General features: G+C 55.5%; 1 protein-coding gene across 1 annotated transcript in view; it reads right to left on the bottom strand.

The window, feature by feature from the left end:
* NPHP4 (nephrocystin 4) overlaps positions 1–18,783 on the bottom strand; it is a 102,606-nt gene that overhangs the window by 9,910 nt on the left and 73,913 nt on the right. The window contains exons 18-24 of the mRNA XM_072975535.1: positions 11,600–11,760; positions 10,193–10,373; positions 6,507–6,632; positions 4,600–4,811; positions 894–1,120; positions 552–738; positions 37–117 (exon numbers count right to left, since the gene is read on the bottom strand). Of these exons, the coding sequence (XP_072831636.1) occupies positions 37–117; positions 552–738; positions 894–1,120; positions 4,600–4,811; positions 6,507–6,632; positions 10,193–10,373; positions 11,600–11,760 (1,175 nt within the window). The remainder of the gene's footprint in view (positions 1–36; positions 118–551; positions 739–893; positions 1,121–4,599; positions 4,812–6,506; positions 6,633–10,192; positions 10,374–11,599; positions 11,761–18,783) is intronic.

Here is an 18,783-nt window from a genome sequence, read left to right as displayed (position 1 = left end):
TCCCTGGATGGGGGTCTGCTGTCTTCTGCTCCCTACCTTGGCGTGCCTGGTGGCCATCGTGCTGGACTCCCGAGGCGGCCCAGCATCCGTGTCCTCAGATCTCAGCTCAGCAGAGGCCTGTGAGAAACCAGTTAGCAGCGGGGGTCGGAGCCATGAGATGGAGCCCCACTCCTGCTGCTGGTAGGACCTTCCACCTGCAGGAACAGCTGCCCCCAGGCCCACGGCCCCCGTGTCTCACAGTGACCCTCCGGGTGGCTGTGTTACTAACCAGCACCACCCTCCCAAGACAGGCAGCAGAGGCTGCTGTCAGCCGTAGGGGGAGGACTGGACCCGGTGACACAGCTCTGCCTGAAGCCAGAGGATGACACCGTCACCACCATCCTGACGCCCTCTTGTCCCAAAAGTGCATCCAAAGAGCCTGCACAGAAGCCTGTGAGCCCCTCACACCCGTCTAAGTGAAGAGCATTACCCTGCAGAACCGACCTCAAAAGGGCAAAAGGGTGCCCAGGGGCCTGACGAGCCCCCGGGCACTGGAAGACTGGCTCCCCCACCTGCGCTGAGGCCGGCGGCCCCGCGGAGAAGGTCTGGTACTTGAAGGGGATGTGAGCGGTCTCCCCGGGGCGCAGGAAGAGCTGGGGCGCGAGGCTGCCCCGCAGGTGGAACATGTCCTCCTCCACTGGCGTGTGCAGGTCGGCTGCATCTTTGAAGTATCTCCACTCCTGACTGTCCAGGATGAGGCTGGAGGGAGGGAGACAGTCGGCCCCACGGGAGACGCCCCCACCCACTCAGAGCTGGCCCCCAGAACCGCAAGGGTGAAGCCAGCTTAGCTTTCAGGCGGAGCTCAGGGTCGGGGCTGGGGGCCCGGGGGGAGGCGGGGGGCCTCGCCCTCCCACCTGAGCTCAGGGTTGTCTATCTCGATGGTCACAGTGTGCTGCGTGTTGTGGGGGTTCCGGAGCACAAACTCGAAAAACTCGGCAGTGCCCAGTGAGGCGTGGAGGGTGTGCTGCGTGGTGATGGCCTGGCTCAGCGCGCTGGCGATGCTCTCGGCCTTCGTGCGCTCCCGGTAGGCGGCAATGACCTGCAGGTCTCGAGCGTGCTGGGCGCGGACGCTCTGCTGAGCCTGTGGACACAGGGCCGAGGCGGGTCACAGGCCTGGGGTGCTCTGCTTCTCAGGGCTCTCTTCTAGCCACCGACCCCCCCCGCCCCAAACACCAGATTTCTCCTGGAATCACCACCACCTGCTTCCTCAACACAGGGGTTGGGTGGGACCGGCGGCCTCCAGCTCCAGGAAGCAGAGGACCGGGCAGTCTGTCTACAGCACTCCTGGCTTCTCTCTGCCCACAAGTGGTCTGCCCCTGGCAGGGGGAGTGGTCCTGCCCTGCATGCCCCCCAGAGACAACCACCACCAACCTGGGAACAGAGGGAAATTAAAAGCAGAGGCTGGCCAAAAAAAAGAGGAAAGAACGGCCTCAAACTGAAGACAGGTGACTGGCTGACCAGCCAGGGCCCTGTGTGGTGGGAGTCCCGTCTGCAAGCAGAGGCCCTGGGAGGGGCTGTGCCCGGCCCTGACTGCCCTCCAGGTGGGTCAGGGTCCAGACCTCAGGCGTGCTGCCTCGGCGGGGCTCAGCGTGGGTCCCTCATCCACCCTGTTCTTCAAACGCCCCGTGCTGACGCGGGCCTGGCCTCCCCGGCCAGGGTCTAGAGGCTACAGGTGGGCCTAGTTTCCTTGGCTGCCTGGTGTTGAGCAGTGAGGCCCATCAGAGGCCGCTTCGCAAGCCCAAGGCCTCGAAGGGGCCGCCCACACACTGGGGAGGCCGCCGGGCCCGGCACTGAGGGCCCCCGAACGCTGAGGAGGCCTCGACATCTGAATGCCTTCGGGCTTTAACTCAGAAGGTGGGGGCCAAATTGATTTCTGGGGAGTCGAGATTTGCAGATACTAACTACTATATATAAAATAAATCAACAGCAAGGTCCTACTGTCCAGCACAGGGAACTGATTCAATATCTTGTAGTAACTTACAATGAAAAAGAACATGGGAACAAACACACGATTGTACACGCAGGACTGAAACATGATGCTGGGCACCAGAAATCGACACAACGCTGTAAACTGACTAGACTTCAATGAAAAACAATTTTGATTTCTGACTCAAATTACTTTGGATATTGACTTTCCCATAACTTTGGCCTTTCCCCAGGAAGGGGACCGCAGCTGGCCTTTCGTTTCTCCCTGGGGATCTGAAAATGGGGGTGCGGTGTGTTCACATGAGGCCTCCCCACGCAGCATTTTACAATGAGGGATGCTCAGTGGAACGGAGCCTGTGACCGGCCGTGCTGGGTGCCACGGCCAGCCGTGATCCAGGGTGAGAGACGAGCAGGGTGGCTTCTCAACCTTAAACTGAGACAGTCATTGTTCCGACCCGCTTCTGAGTTGAGGGGCACCATCTGCACTGCCCACCAGTGAGAGCCTCAGAACGAGCGCTCTGAGGGAGAGGCCACAGGAAGAGGGACATGAGGCCGGCCCGTCGGACTGACCGCCAGGCAGGCCACAGCGACGGCCACTCCCCGTTTACCGGAGGCCTACCGGGAAAAAGCGACGGGCAGAACAGCACGGCCCCGGGCACCAGGTGCCCGCACTGCCCTTGGTGGGAGGCAAGGCTGGTGAGAAGGAGCCACCCGTGGGGCGCCCGCAGCTGCCTGGCATGACCCGGACGAGGGGAGTCTGGAGTGGGATTCACGCACGGAGGGGGGAGGACGGGCCAGGCCCTAGTGACACTGCCTGAGCCAGTGAGCCCACGGCCGGCACTACCCGGAACTGCCCAGTTACTGTGGGAACAGACTGAGTCGTCACCAACTGGGAACCGGTGTCGCCCGCTCACATGTGGAATGGCTGGGCCAGAATCCAGGCCAAGGGCCCCAGGGACCCTGCGTGGCACAGAGCAGTGAGCGCTGGGCTGGCTGTCCCTTGCAGCCCCTGACACCCCCAGCACGAGGAGACAACCTCCAGCCATTCATCCTGGGCCTTAGGTCCCCAGAGAGGACACTCAGACCAAAGTCACCCCACAGCCTGGGGCTTCACCTGCAATCCCGAGGGCCAGCCACTGTCCTGGGCATTGGACAGAGATTAAACCGGTGGCATCTGGCCCCACACTCTGTGCTCCAGCACCTCTCCCAAGACGCCCAAGACCCCCAGCCTCCCTGCAGTCTAACTGTCAGGGAGAGAAAGCTGTGCCCCAAGCAGTTCTGTCCCCCACCCCACCCCGTCATGACCCCAGTGCCCGAGACGTCACATGGTTCCGGGCACTCGGCATGCGTGTGAAGGGCCGGCCAGGTCATGGCTCCTGTCAGCTTTCTTCCAAAGAACACGCTGACTTCATAGAATTCCCATCCCAAGGCTGAGAAAGCTCTAGAAGGAATAGAAGCTACCACACATTTGACAAATCAAGATACTCTCACCTCAAAATTCTCCAGGGCTATGAACCCCAGAAATCATTACAATTTAGTGGAAAATTTTCTTGTATTTAGAAATCCAATTACTTCCAGATTCGCTGCTGTATTCAAAATGAGGGTTCTGAGCTGCTGATTTCTCTGTCAAAACATGCCAAATAAGAGGAAACCAGCTAAATTAATCGTAACGATTTATGTAACAACAACGCTGGCAGCTGTGGGGCTGGGGCCTTGCCGTGTGCCCGGCCACTCGGAGGCAGGGACCGCTGGTGCCCCCAGGGGACGGCGGACTGAGCCCCAGAGGCTGCAGCGGAGGGAGCGCCAATGGGGGCACCGTGGCCGGGAGGAGGCCTGTCCCAAGCCCAGCGCCCCCAGCCTCCCTTGGAGGCCGCCTCACAGCCAGCCGGACTGCCCGCCTCCGCTGAGGACCGCTCATCCGGCCTCTCTCGTGCCCCCACCCGCTGCGCTCTGCTCCCTCCCCTCCAACAGACAGAACAGTCGTTTGCTTGTTGGCTTATTTCTGCCTCCCCCACTGCACCTCACACCCGAGGGCAGGAGCCCCTCCCCACCTCCGTGAGCCCCGAGGGAGCTGCCTGTGTCCACTGGGCCGTGGGCACCCGCTTGGCCCCCGAGAAGGACGTCGTCCATTCAGACACCCGCCGGCCTTACTGTAAAGGCAGGGATCTTAAGGCCCGTGGCTGCTTTATTCCATAAACTCATAAGGTACAATCATTCTGTCCCCCGATTTCTTGGTTGCAAAATATGATACAGTCTTATTTAGGTATTTGGTCAAAAGTGGGAATTTTTCAGGTCGGAATGAGCACTCTGACCACCGTGATACAGAAGTTCCTGGCTCTGCTCCCCAAACCCGGGGAACCCTCAGAGTCCCTGCAGAGCTGCCTTAACAGCCTCGGCTCCAAGGACCCCCCACCCCAGGCCAATCAGAGTGGAGCCCAGGAGTCGGCTTTTATTCAATGCTCCCCAGTAACTCTGGCTTGAAAACTTCCCTGGCTGGCTGAGAAGTCCGGCCCTCCTCTATTCTGTAACTAGGATTCGGCAGAAGCCCGCAAGAAGGAGGGACAGAGGATGGGATTGCTCTCCCAGTGTCCCCAGGGCCCCTGCCGTGTAGGGACCCTGGGGACCCCTCCTCACCAGCGCGCCCGGCCCGCGGCGGCCCGGCTCGGCTCCGCACTCCCGCAGGCGCACAGCCCGCATGCGCTCCAGCTTGCGCCTGCGGACGGCATCCCCCTCGCGGCCGGCGCCCTGGGGCCCCCGGCTCCCCTGCCGTGGCGGGGTGAAGAGCATCGCGGCCAGCTCGCTGTCCAAGTCGGCCAGCTTCTGCGCCTGGACCACATTTTTCATTGCTGCAAGGTGCAAAGAGAGGGCCAGAGGTTAAAGGGCAGAGGTCACGCTCTTTGAGCAGCCACGGCTCCGAGCCTCCCTGAACCACTTCACTCAGCGAGGAAGCTCAGAAAGCCTCAGCCTTTTCATAGACTCTAAGACGCTGATACCGGCGGAACCTACACAACCTCCACAGTGTCTCGCCTTCACCAGCCTCTCACATAAAGGAATTCTGTCTGGATCATTAGACACAAAAGTATTAATATCCTATTCGGGGATCTTCTAGGGGGAAAAGGTCAGGCTCTCGGGATCTCCAGAGCCCGCGACACCCTCACCCAGGACCACGACTCCAGAGGCTCTTAATCCCCACAGCAAACCCGGCACTGCCCAGAGGGGCCCCAACCTGCTAGCCCCGGGCTGTGGGTCTTATCAGTACTCTCACGCCTGCTCCTGGAGGGTGGGGAGGCCCTGGTCCTCCAGTGACTCTCCATCCATTCTCTTGGTGGCCGGAGGTGAGACAGGAAGGGGGCAGGGCACAGCCATTCATACCCAACCCCCACACCTCATGGCCTTTCTCTTACCTTTCAATGTATCTCTCTGAATAAATCTACCTTTACTCAACTGTAGCTTGCTCTTGAATTCTTTCCTGCGTGAAACCAAGGACCCACACTTGGCGGGGCACGTCCCAGGGGCTCCACCAAAGCCTGGGACGCGGTCTGCCTCAGGCCCCACATCTGTTCTCCTGGATCAAAGGGACCGGCTGGGGAGAAGAGGCACTGGCCCCAGAGCAGGAAACCCAGGTTCCAGTCCCAGTTCACCACCCTTAACCACACAACTGGCCGAGCCACCTGCCTTGGTTTCTCAACGTTAAAATGAGGAGGCTGGTCCGGGACAGACTCGCAGCCTGCCTGGCCCACGGAGCGCAAGTCCCTCTGAGAATCTGAATATGTACGGGGCTCGCTCTCGGGGAGAACGTATGAGGACCCACAAAGCCTCGGCTGGAATTTCAGGGGACTCCTGGGGTCCCAGAGGCCCCCCCAGGATGACACCAAAGTCCTCCTGGCCCTGATCCCCCACAGCTCTGGAATTCCCACCTGGAGCACGGGTCCAAGGCCAACACAGTTGAGGGCCATCGTGGCAGATTTGGATTCACACACGATGACCTGCAGCATTTGCCGGAGGCTGCTTAAAGGGCACCTTCCGCTTCTCATTCCAACAGCAAGTGTTTTATACTCAGGTCTGTGGGTCACTTTAAGCGGCCAGGAAAACGTCCCTGCTATGGAGAACACTCCCGCCAAGCCCAGCGCTCCCTCCCCGAAGCTCCCTGACAGTTTCTCCTCCTCGTCCCAACGCGGGAGTTTCCAGTTAGCGTTTAAAACTCAGTCCGTGTCTGTCCTGAACTTTCCTTCCTCTCGTCTTCCCCTGCAGGTGAGCAGAGACCCGAAAACAAATGCCACTCGTAGGGCGGTAATTCTCTACAAAATAACCCTGGCGGCTTCCGCAGAGCCCAGTCTGGCGAGCCCCGGGCTTGACGACCGCGGTGACGCGACGTGGGCTGCAGGGCACCGAGCCGCATGCCGACAGCCCGCCCAGTGGGGCACAGGCCCCGCCGCGCAGGCTCCCGCGTGTGCACCCCCCACACGCAGCCCTCCGCCCCTCGCTCCTCCCCAGCCCCCTGCCCACCACCGGCCCGAGGGTCCCCCACTCTCTCCACTCACGTCTGGGGCCCCCGCACGTGAGGAGGCTGCCTCCCGGGAAGCCGCTGGCTCCGTCGCTCGGGATGACCCGTGACCTGGACGGCGGCAGCGAGCTGGGACTTCTCACTCTCTGCTCACACGAGTGACCTGGAGTGCAGACACGCCCCTACGTGAGACGTTAAGACCGGAAAAGAGTCTAACAAGCCGTGTCAATGCCCCGGATGCAGAGCCCTGGCTTCCAAACAGCCCATCCACACCCTCGGACCCTCTCAGGGCTGAGTCTGCTTTGCGACTGAGAGACAGCAGAGACGCCTGCTTTCCTTCCAGCTCTCCCCTCTCCAGGTCCCCGTTCTCTCCCCCCAGCAGCCGTCTGCCTCCCACCACGAGTCAGCAGCAGCCCCGCAGCTCGGGCGGGAGGGCCACCTCTGCCCACCCAGGCCAGACAAGGGTCCCCGGGTCTCTATCTGGGGCAGGACTCCAGAGCCAGCCCCCATCTGGAACCACACCCCTCTCCTGCTGGTCCCAACAGCCTCCTCAACATGGGTTTCACAAGGTTCGATGCTCCACTCCGGCGCTCACCCGGCGAGACCCGCTTCTCCTCGCTGACCCCCAACTCACCCTCAGGCCCAGAGCTCCCCGCCCACACTGACACTTGCCACCCTCGTCCCTCCCTCTGCTTCCTGAGAACAAGCACCTGCTCTCACCTCCGCTCTGAGGACCAGCAGGTGCCCCCCCCGCCCTCCCCCAGGGCGGCGCCGCACTCTCCCCGGGAACTTCCATCTCCGCCGCTGGGGCTGGGGCTGTCCAGCCTTTTGCCAAAACACAGTCCTCCTGTCTCCATGGGACCTACTTGTGACCCCCGACAGCAGCTCATCATCCTGGGGTCGTGAACCTCGTCCCCAAGAGAGGAAGCTGGTGTCGACCCCTCTTCCCACGGGGAAGCTCTCCCATCTCAGGTCCTACCTCAGCCCCTGAAGTCCAACAGGAGGGAATTCTAGGCAGACACTCTCACACTTGCCGGCTTACCAACTGTTCATGAACCTTCCCACGGCCATGCCGGTCACAGGCAGACATCACAAGAGGCACCAGAGTGTCCTGGGGGGCCCCTTCCCTAGCTCTTTCCTCCACCCTAATCTGGCAGCTAGTGGTTCCCTGAGTCACAGGCAGGAGGCCTAGGGCCCCCCGGCTCTGGCTGAACTAAGGCTGGCCTATTGTCAGCCTGGTTGTAGCTCCACTGAGACACAGAAAAACCAAGGAGACTGCAGCTCACGGGGGCAGATGACCAGCATCCTTGAAGCTCTGGGTCTCGGAAGGACCTGTGGTCCCCACGGCATGTGGATCAGCAGGACCACACAGTCACCATCCCCTCTGACAAGGGCTGTCCTGGGCTTCATTACCACATCCTCCTACTGCGTTTGTACTTGGGGCATTGGTTTGTTTAGAAGGTGGGACAGTAAACGAGATACACTGAATTCACATCTGCACACCTGCTCAAGGACCATACCGGGGTGGAGGTGCAGGGCCTCACCAGGCACAATCTGTGACCTGACATCACTGAGGTTTTCTGCCCCTTCCGTGGGACAGGAGGTCACAGCTGGGGACCGACTCACTGCTGCGGAGCAGAGATTGCTGTCAAAGCTGCAGGGCTCCCGACGCAGCCATGCAGCCATCCCACACTCGGCTGCGGGAGCAGAGCACGGTGCCACCATCCGCCCCCAACCCAGGTCATCTGTCAAAGTCTACACCACAAGGTTCCCCTCCGACCCTGAGAGCACTGGTACTTGACCGTGGAGCTGGGCATCAGGGCAGCCCTGCCCCCCCAGGGAGGCCCCTCGGGAGACCTGCTGACACAGGGACAGCAGAGCTCCCAGGGGAACCAAGACCAGGATCACAGCAATAAGAGAGAGGAACGCAGCTCTTGCGACCTCTGGCTGACTAAAGGTCACTGGAAGACAGCCGCAGATGCCGCCATCGAGAGCACCAAGAAGCTCACCAGAGCCAAGAAGCCGCCAAGCACAAGCCCATCTCCCAGGAAGGAGTCACAAGGGGCCTGGCATGTCCCGGGGCCCCGATCCACGGTCTCCCGCTTGAAGCCGGCGGTGAATGCAGAGGCCGGGGTGCTGCCCAGGCAGGAGCTGACCCTGCCTCTGCCCCACAGAGACTCACACAGCTGTCACCCAATCTGCTGGCCTGTGGCTGCTACCTGGTGCAGAACAACCAGTTTTATAAAGAAATAAAAGCCACAACACTTTTTTTTTTCAAAAAATGCAAAGCATGCAGAGGGAACGACAGAACGGCCGCGCTGGTGCACGCGTGCTGCGCGCGGCGTCTGTCCCACGGCGTCCCTCTTCCCGTTTGCCTCCAAGCCTCTCAGGCCGGGCATCTCAGACTCTCTTTCCCACGAAAGAGAGTCTTATCTCTCTCTTGCAGGCAAAGTATGAAAATGACAATTTAAGATAACATATAATGGAGCTAATCTTTCTTCTGAAGATAAGATTCTAAAACCTGGAGTCACCGCACATTTGTGGGCCGGTGAATTAAATATAAAAATAGCCAGCACAGCCTCGGAAGCAGGATGCGTCCGCAGACCCCCTCGGCCGCCTGAGCTTCTGAATCATGTCTGCGGCTCGTCTGTGGCTCGTTTATTGCTCCAGAACCTGACTGACTCCTGCCGTTTCCATACTGTCTGTCTTCGAGGCTGCCTTGGATCCTATATTTGTAAACAAGCGAGCAGAAACCTCAAGCCCGGCTTAATGAGCTGTGCGCTCACTCCTCCTGCTGCTCGGCCCCAGCTCCGCTTGCCCCCGAACTGTCAGCACGGGTGGATGTGGCCCACGGGGCTCCAGGCTTTAAAACCAGGCTGGGTTTTAAGGGATGGAAAATTCCCCACTAAAACGACAGAGAGATCTGAGTCCCATCCAAACAGACACGGCTCCAGAAACCTCCGATGGCTTGGTTTCATCTTGCTTTCTGTTTTCCCCAGAAAAACCCCAACCCCTCCACAGTCCCCTCCACGGAGACCGAGTGGGCTTGTCACGAGTCCCATGAGGGCGCACGCTGCCCCTCCGCCCTGAGGCCAGCACCGGCAGGCACGCCCGGCCTAACATCCCCTGTGTGGTCAGGGGCCTCAGGCGAGCCTCCAGAATATCCAGGCAGGACCATCCTCGCCACACCCTGCCCACCAGCATGTGGAAGGAGGATCAGGGCTTCCCTCGGGGTCTCTGACCAGCATCTCTGGGGACACCGCCTGACGGAAGGTCAGGATGCAGGCTTTAAAGAAAGGCGGGCCTCTGCCCTCTGATCCCAAGCCACACGGAATTTAGGAAGCATTTCTCTTCTCTCTCCTCCATGATGAGGTGGCTCTGTGAGCTGAGACTCCAGATGAAACTCTCCAGGGACCAGTCATCTATTTGAGGATGGTCACAGAGACGCCCCATGGAGAGGATCAAGAAACAAAACGTGGGCAAGTCCGAGGTAGCTGGTGACGCCAAACCCCGGTCAGAAACCAGGAACAGCAAACCACTGCCAGGGCAGGCTCCACGGTCAAGACCAGGCTCAGTGCTCAGGGCCAAGCGAATGACAGCTTTTCTGAATTCCTACTGAGCGATGAGGCCCCGACGTGAGCACCGCCCTGAGGGGGCTCACGCCCCAAACAGGAAGAGGCGGAGCCGCCCGGGACACAACAGCCAAGGGGCCAGGACTCTTACCCACGTTGGCCAAGGTCAGGTGCAGCCGGCCCTTCACCACCGTGTGGACAGCGATGGGCTTGACGCTGCCGAACCTGGTCACGTCCCCGCTCACCACCACGGCGTCCTGCTCGTACTCAGTGGCCACGACCTCCAGCTCATGCGAGACCTGCACGGCCGGCCGCCCTTGGCGGAGGAGTTGCTGCAGAGGAGAAAGGACGATCAGGGCGGCCGTGGCGGAGACCATCTGCCTCTGAAAACCTGAGTCCTTGATGTCGGGTCTTTTCCACAAATTCTTCAGTAAAGTGCAACCTGGCTCACCCACTGAGCAGACCCCAGGGATGCAGAGGTGGGCCTGGCGGCAACCACAAACCACCCCCCTCCCCGCTGTGGGGAGAGGACAGGACCCGAGCACAGAACAAGGCGGGGAGGCTGAGTGAGCCCACCTCCCCATCTGTGGGAGCTCCGAGGTCGCCGTCAGACCCCTCAGGACAGAGATGTGCCTCAGGGCAGGGAAGGCTGGGGGCACGAGGGGCCAGGCCCGGGGGGCAGTGGCTTCAGTGTGGCTGGAAGGCAGGCAGCAGGGCCTGAGGAGGGGCGGTGGGGTGGCCAGGCCAGGTCAGAGCCGGGCCACAGCAGACCCTCCTGACTACGCGCTCCTCTGCCAATCAGGCTGAGCCCCTCAGTCCTCTGTCTGTGCCCACGGGCAAGTGAAGCCCTTGGGGAGGGAGGGCTGGACCCCTCTTCCCATGCGGCCCTGGGAAGGTCGCTGGCGCCTTGAGAAGTGGCTGTCACACACAAAGGGCAGCATGAGGCCAGAGGAAAGTCCAGCTTCCAGAACTCTGGCACTTCCCCTCCATCACTCCATCACTTCCCCTCCATCACTCCATCACTACGTGGTCCTACTGCCCATCTCTGAGGTGGACAGGCCCAGATCAGGTCCCTCCTTAGTGGGTCAGGGGCCCCCAGCTGTGTAGACCCTGGTAGGTCAGCAGTACTTGTCCACAGCACCCACATAACACCGACACGTGCGTGGTTCTGGAGAACAGGCGTCAGGGGGCATTTTCACAGCCCATCACTCACTGCCCCCATCCCCTCCCTGAAGGCGGGCCTCTGAAGGCCGAGCCAGGCCCTCGGGTAACAAGGCCGACGGGAGCTGCTCGCAGGGAACATATGTTCTCCCCATGAAAGGAGCAGACGGTGACACTGCCTGGCAGGCTGGTTTACAGGAGGAACTGATGGAGCCCGGCATTACAGAGTTAAGACTCTGCGAACATCTTTTCCTTTTGGAAAGGAGAGGGCTTGGCAGTGCTTTTAACTTGCGGACAAAGAAGCCAGACCCCTGGACGATGCCCGGTGCTGGGCAATGACCAGCCCTGCCGGGCAGACAGACCTTCCAGAGCAGACCCCCAGGGAACCAGCCGCTACCTTCAGCTGAACGGCGGCAGACCCGATGAGGAGCAGGGCGTCTCCGTCCCAGACGTCGATCTGCAGGGCGTGCAGGGCCAGGTAGCGGGCGAACCAGTGCTGCTCTCCAGGCCTCAGGAACTCGGGGTCCACCAGGTACTTCCGCTGAAAGCCAGGAGCCCCTGCTCAAAGAGGCCCCACATGTGTCCAGAAGTAATTGGAGTCATTTATCATCTTTACACTTGGAGGAGTTTTCTGCTCTGGCCATGATTACTAATTTCTGCCTCTGTCATAGCTACAGCTTAATAAATACATTAATCAAAATAGTATAAAATATCCAAATTAACAAAGTGGAGAGTCGTGTTCAGAAGACTCCATTTCTTTCTAATATACACAATAAATTTCCTCCCTAAATAAGACGGATGGTTTTCACCGAATCCTTGTGACACAGTCTAGGCTGGTCAAGGACAAATGCCCGATGGGGCTGGCCAGGGAGCAGGATTCCGGGTGCAGAGGATTTGGGGAGAAATGCAGACTATGTCTTCTGTTAAAAATGGGATATTCTCACACACACACACACACACAGAGATACACACACACACAGAGATACACACACAGATACACACACAGGCACACGCACACACACAGGCACACGCGCACACACAGATACACACATGCGCACACATACACATGCACACACATGCACACACGAGCACATGCATGCACATGCACACATACACACGTGCACACACGCATACACACATGCACGCATGTGCAGAGCTCAAACTGAGATCGAGATTAGCACACGGTGCTCAGGCGACCCCAGAGCCCCCACCCCTAATGTGAGGTCCCTCCTGGCATCACTTCTCACTAAGAGATGGCAGCCAGACAGTGGCCCCATCCTGCCCTCACTTTTTCGAAGTGGCATCATTATTAATCCCAAATTGACAAAAATGTAAAAATTGAAAAAGAATATGAAAAGGAATATATGTATCTATGAACGTATAACTGAAACACCATGCTGTACGTTATTAGAAATTAACATAACATTATAAACTGACTAATCTTCAATCCAAAAAAATAGAAGGAAAACCAAACTGACAAAAAATACCACTGAAATCACCTTAGTTAAGGTGCAGGAGCAGCAATGCAGGGGAAACAACACGAAAACAACACTTGCGCCCTTTCTGTCAACCATGTGACAGTACTTACGTGGCCCCCGATGCGCGGAACCCTAACCCTGGGAGGGTCAGGCCCTGGCCAGGCTGAGACCCCACCCACCCACCTGGAGCTGCTGCAGCCCCGAGGGGGCCCGCACAGCACCCCCTCCGCTCTCCTGCAGCCCAGGGCAGTGTCTGCAGTGGAAGCAGTGAAGTGGGTCAGGACCGGATGCAGCTCTAGGAGATGAGGAGGAGTGGAAGGAGGCCCCCGAGGGCCCAGGGGACAGGGAGCAAGGACCAGCTGCGTGCACAGAAGCACCACGTAGGGTGGAGGAGCAGCGAGCAGTCATGACAAAGGCCAACGGACGGGCTGGAAATGACTCCATGCAGGCCAGTCCCCAGTGTCACATCTCAAGTGTCCCAACCAAGTCACAGGGCTAGTGGTAGCCAAGGACACCCGCCGCTCTGCCCTAGTCCTGAGAACTACGCAGCCTGTAGCATCTGTCAGAGTTATGACACCCACTTCAAGACGGGAGCCCAGAGGCTGGCTCCTCAAGACGCAGTGGGGACTGGAATGAGGACCCGGAAACACAGAAGCCCAAGCTCACAGCACTGACTGTGGTGCCCACCTGCTGGGCCCACCGGGGCGGCGGGGAAGAAGGTGGAGCACCGACCCCCACGCTGGTCAGACTGCTGCTCCAGGACGCAGAACGTCTCTGGACTTTGTGGGCCGACCGACCTCCCAAATGACACCTACCAACACCCTTCCCTGATGCCCTCCACGCTCCACCTCCAACGTCCCCCAGGCCCCCAGACTCACCACCACTGGGCTCTCCACCCAGACTTGCACTTGTGCCTGAACACAGCACATCCCACCTGGACCCTCTGTCTCCTGGCGTCAATCAGAAGTGCTACCCTGGCACCACCTCCTCCCCGTGCCCTGGCCGAGCTGGCTCCTCCCACCCCAACATCACCACATCCCATCAGCTGCCCGGTCCTCTCAATACAACCATTAAGGCACATGCAGCAAAAAGTTTCTGCACCCCCACTACACGCCAGGCCCTGTGTGGGGTCATGTGGGAAAACCGGATGGACGGGGTCCCTGCCCTGAGGGACCCACTGAGCCAGAGCTGGCAGTGGGCTGAGTGCATGTGCACACGGGGGCCATCCTGGTCTGGGCACTGTCCCAGGCCCCTCATGATGGACTCTCTCAATTCTTCCCCACTGTAGGCTTGGACCCCTTCACTCCTGTCCAGTTCAGACAGCCGGCTCCTCAGTGGCCTTCCCTGAGGTCCAAGCTCCCTGCAGCCCATCCCATGGCACTGCCAAAGCACCCACAAAAGGACTTGCATCAGCTTCATCCTACACAAAAATCGGCAATGCCACTGACCACTGACTCAACTGAGACAGACTCCCAGGAACAGTGGCACCTCCCTCCAGGTCCACTCAGGCTCCCGGGCTCACCCCCTTCGCCCCTGCACAAAGGCCATGCCCGACCCCAGCCAGGACCCTTACTGCACTGCAGTCCAGCCCCACTCCCACGTGCAGGTCTGATGGATGCTATTCCTCCAGCTGGACGGTCCTCCCACCCCTCGTCTCAGTCTCCACCTCTCCTTCATGACACCCCCTGCTCTGTGAAGGCAGCCGCAATTCCCCTGATGCTGAACACTTTACAATACTTCAGGCGACAACTCACGATGAATGTGTAGCAGCTACGAATATCCATGCACCAAGTAACAAGGCAGAAATCCAGAGACACAAGAAGAAACAGATGAAAACACAGCACCACTGGAGACCAAATAGCCACTTTCTTTGCAAGGCAGGTCAAGTGGACAATAAATAAGGATTCCGAAGACCAGACCAGCTAATTTGTAAGGTAGAGTGTACACGTGCACGTGTGACATTGTACCTCAGTAACAGAATACATCTCACGTGTATTTGGAACATTAGTAAAATTATTGTACATTATACCACAAAGAAAACCTAAATATGCTCCATAAGGTAGAAATATTACAAACCATATTCTCTGATCACAATGCAACAAACTTGAAACTGGAAAAAAATTTTCAAAACAAACTTACTTACTCTTAAATAATTCTTTATCAAAAGGGAAAACACAATCAAAACAGATTTTATGGAATAATAGCAATGAAAATACTACTTACCAGAATCACCAAAACATAAAGCAACAATCAAAGGAAAATTCATAGCTTTGAATGCTTTTCTCCATAAGAACGAAAGGATTAAAAGAAATGAATTAAGCAACTCAAACAAGTCGGAAAATAACTATAGAGGATACCAAAAAGAAAGCAGAAGGAAGGTTATGATAAAGATAAATGCAAAATTTAATTGATTAGAAAATAAGAAAACACGTGTATGTGTGACTGAAGCATGATGCTGTTACACCAGAAATTGACACAACATTGTAGACTGACTATATACCTCAATTAAAAAAAAAAATTCAAAAAACAAGAAAACAGCCAAACCCACTTGAGTGTACACTGCAGCATCTTCAGAAGACAGGGAAGCAGAAATGAGCAGATGGAAGGACATCCCTGTTCCCGGGCAGGTCAGCTCCCATCCGGTGAGGGCAGTGGTCCCCATGTTCACCTATGAACTCACCAGAACCCCAGGAAAGAGCCTAACAAGTTTGCGCGGAAAATTAAACCAGCAAGAATGCCCGGGAGAAGCCCTCCAGAAAGAACCGGCTTCAGGCCACTGCTGGCACAGTGTGACCTTCGTGTGTGTAGACAGACAGCCCTGACGAAGAGCTGGTCAACTCAGGCCAACCCAGCCGGGAGCCAAGGGTGCCTTTTACCTTTTCAAGGGCTGTGAGAAGCAAAAAGAAGAAGAAGAAAGAAGTGACAGATCATATGCGACCCAGAAAATCTAAAATATTTTTGATCTGGTCCTTAACAGAAATCCATTTGCCAACCTCTGGTCTAATGGAAGGAACAAGAAAAGGCAGAAATAAACCCAAGTAATAAACAAATTTTGGTATATGGTAAGCGTGGCTCTCAAGTCACTGGGGAAAAAGATGAACTTTTTAATAAGCAGTACTGGGTCAAACGGATAGACATTTGGAAAAAGATAAACTGACTCCTATCGGCCATCGCACAGTAGGAGAAACTGCACGTAGATCAGAAATCTAAATGCAACAAGTGAAAGCTGCAAGTCCTGGAAGAAAACATGTGCGAGTCTCTATGAGCAAGGGGAGACAAAAGCCTTCGCATCCAGGACGCAGGCATCCAGAAGCAGGGAGACTGATGCACTGGACTACACGAAAGCAACATGTGTCACAGCAGAGCCCACCATAAGCAAAGCAAGACGACTAAGGACAAAGCAGGAAACATATTTGCAACTTACATCACAGGCAACGGTTAATCTCCCTAATAAATAAAGTTCCCCAGAGGGCAAAAGAGAAAAATCTGACAGAAAAATGGGAAAAGATGTGAATAGAAGTCTGCAGATAAAAGACAAAAGATGTCAGCTTCATTCATTATAAGGGAAATGCACACTAAAACTTCACTAAGATCCGGCTCACATCAATCAGATGGTAAAAGTTCACATTACAAGAAAAAAAATTGTGTAATTGTGTTTGGTGATGGATGTGAACTAGACTTGTTGTGGTGATCACTCTACAATTTAAAAAAAAAATTTTAAAGCATGTTCATAGCAGCATTACTCAAAAGAGCCAAAACCTGGAAATGATTCACATGTAGAATGAATAAATACTGTGGAATATTCAGACAATGGGTTTCTATACAGCCAAGGTCACGGACAAACTACTGCTATATACAGCAACATGGATGAATCTCACAGACGTAAGAGTGAAATAAGTTAGATTCAAAAGGCTATGTACAATCTGATCCTGTTTAAGTTCAAAAAACAGGCAAAACTGATCTAAAGCAACAGAATTCAGAAGAGCAAAATTTTGTAAAAATCATACCTTTTACAAAAATTAACTCAAAATGGACCTTAGATCTGATTCCAAAATGCAAAACTATAAAACTCCTAGAATACAAGGTAAGACAAAAGTGAGGCGACCTCGGGTTTGGTAATGACTTCACAGATACACCACCAAGAGCATGATTCATAAAAGACATAATTGATAAGCTGGATGTCATTAAAATTTAAAACTTCTGCTCTGTGAAAGATACTATTAAGAGAATGAAAAAGATAAACCACGGGCTGGGAGAAAACAGTTACAAAATATATATGCAATAAAAGACTTGTATCCAAAATACACAAAGAACTCTTAAAACACAACGAGAAGGAAACAAACAACCCAAATTAAAAGGGGGCTAAAGATCTGAACAGATATGTCACCAAAGAAGATACACAGACAGCAAGTAAGCAGATGAAAAGATGCACCGTATCATCTGTCATCAGGGAACTGTAAATTAAAACAACAATGTGGCACCACTGCACACCTACTCGAACGGCCAAAATCCAGACCACTGACAGCACCAAACGCTGGCAAGGATGTGGAGCAACAGGAACGTTCCTTCATCGCGGGTGGGAAGGCAACATACTGCAGCCACTTTGGAAGACAGTTGGGCAGTTTCTCCCCAGACTTAACCTACTTTTACTACAGGATCCAGCAACTGGGCTCCTAGGTATTTACCCAAATGAGTTGAAAATGTACGACCACACAAAGCCCTGAACAACCAAGAACTGGGAGCAACCAAGACGCCCTTCAGTAAGTGTATCCAGACAACAGAGTATTATTCAGTGCTAAAAATAAATGCAGCATCAAGCCACAAAAGGACACGGAAGAACCTTAAATGCGTATTATTAAGTGAAGGAAGCCAATCTGAAAAACCATATACTAGGTCAACTGTATGGCATCCCAGAAAAGGCAAAACTGCGGAGACAGCAGAAAAGTCAGTAGCAGACAGGGTGGAGCACAGGGGATATTGGGGACAGGGAAATTACTCTGCATGATACCATAACAGTGGGTATGTGATGCTGGTAAGTTTGTCAAAATCCACAGAATGCACACCACCAAGAGTAAACCCTAGTGTGAACTAGGAGCTTTAGTTAATAATAATGTATTAATACCGGTTCGTCAGTTACAACAAATGTACCACGTCAGTGTAAGAGGCTACTAGCGGGGGAACTTCGGGGGGCATGGCGGGTGGTATATGGGAACCCGCTATACTACCTGCTGAATTTCTCTATAGATCTAAAAATTCTCTACCAAGTAAAATCTACGAATTTTTTAAATTCATGGACCGGTGCACTTTGACGTGCGCGCGCTCTATTTCAACAACGAAGGAAAACATGTCTTAAGCGAGGCCCACGAAAGGCGTGGTGTTTTCTGGGGACTCGAGGGACTAGGCCCATGCAGAGAGGACCCCCCCCTCAAGTTTGAGCTGCTGAAGGAAGCCCAGATCTGCCCAGTCAGAGGTACATTTGGCCGAGACTCAGCCGTGTAAGAAATTGCAAAGAATGGGGGGTTTTTTTTGAACTTTAACTTAAGAATTTTGGACTCTGAATTTTAATTCACCACGACAAGAAAATCTGATTTTGGAGCTTAATTTCTTTGGACTTCAACTTGCAGGGAAGTTTAATTTTTGTACTAATTTCTCTCTGGGCAATTCACAAGGGAAAGGGGTTTATAGTCAAATCAGGGGCAGCTCTAAGTGGTTGGCCTTTTTTATTGCATTATCTAACGCTACCATTTAACCTCATTGCAGAACCTCTGATGAGCCACACTGGATGAAGCGTCTGGATAGAATTTAGATGGGAAATCAAGGAGGGAATGAGTTTGCAGCAAGGGCTGCGGAGGAACCTTGAAATCAACGCATCATTCAGATCCATTTCAGAGCCTTCTGGGGACATAAACTGTCCCCCACTGATCGCCGGAGGACTAATTAGCGAAGGAGAGGTGGAAAAGGAGAAGTGGTCCCAGGAAGGCTGGGACACCTCCCCACTGGTGACTGGGCCCCTCCCCCAGGGAGGGCCACACCCCCGGCTGGCTATAAACTCCATAGTTAAGCCAGGGAGCTGAGAGAACAAAACCCAGGAAGGATGCAGGAG

Source organism: Vicugna pacos, chromosome 13 (genome assembly GCF_048564905.1).
Source record: "Vicugna pacos chromosome 13, VicPac4, whole genome shotgun sequence".
NCBI classification, from domain to species: Eukaryota; Metazoa; Chordata; class Mammalia; order Artiodactyla; family Camelidae; genus Vicugna; species Vicugna pacos.
Note: the sequence above shows the minus strand (reverse complement) of the source record. Positions and strands in the feature narration are given on the sequence as shown.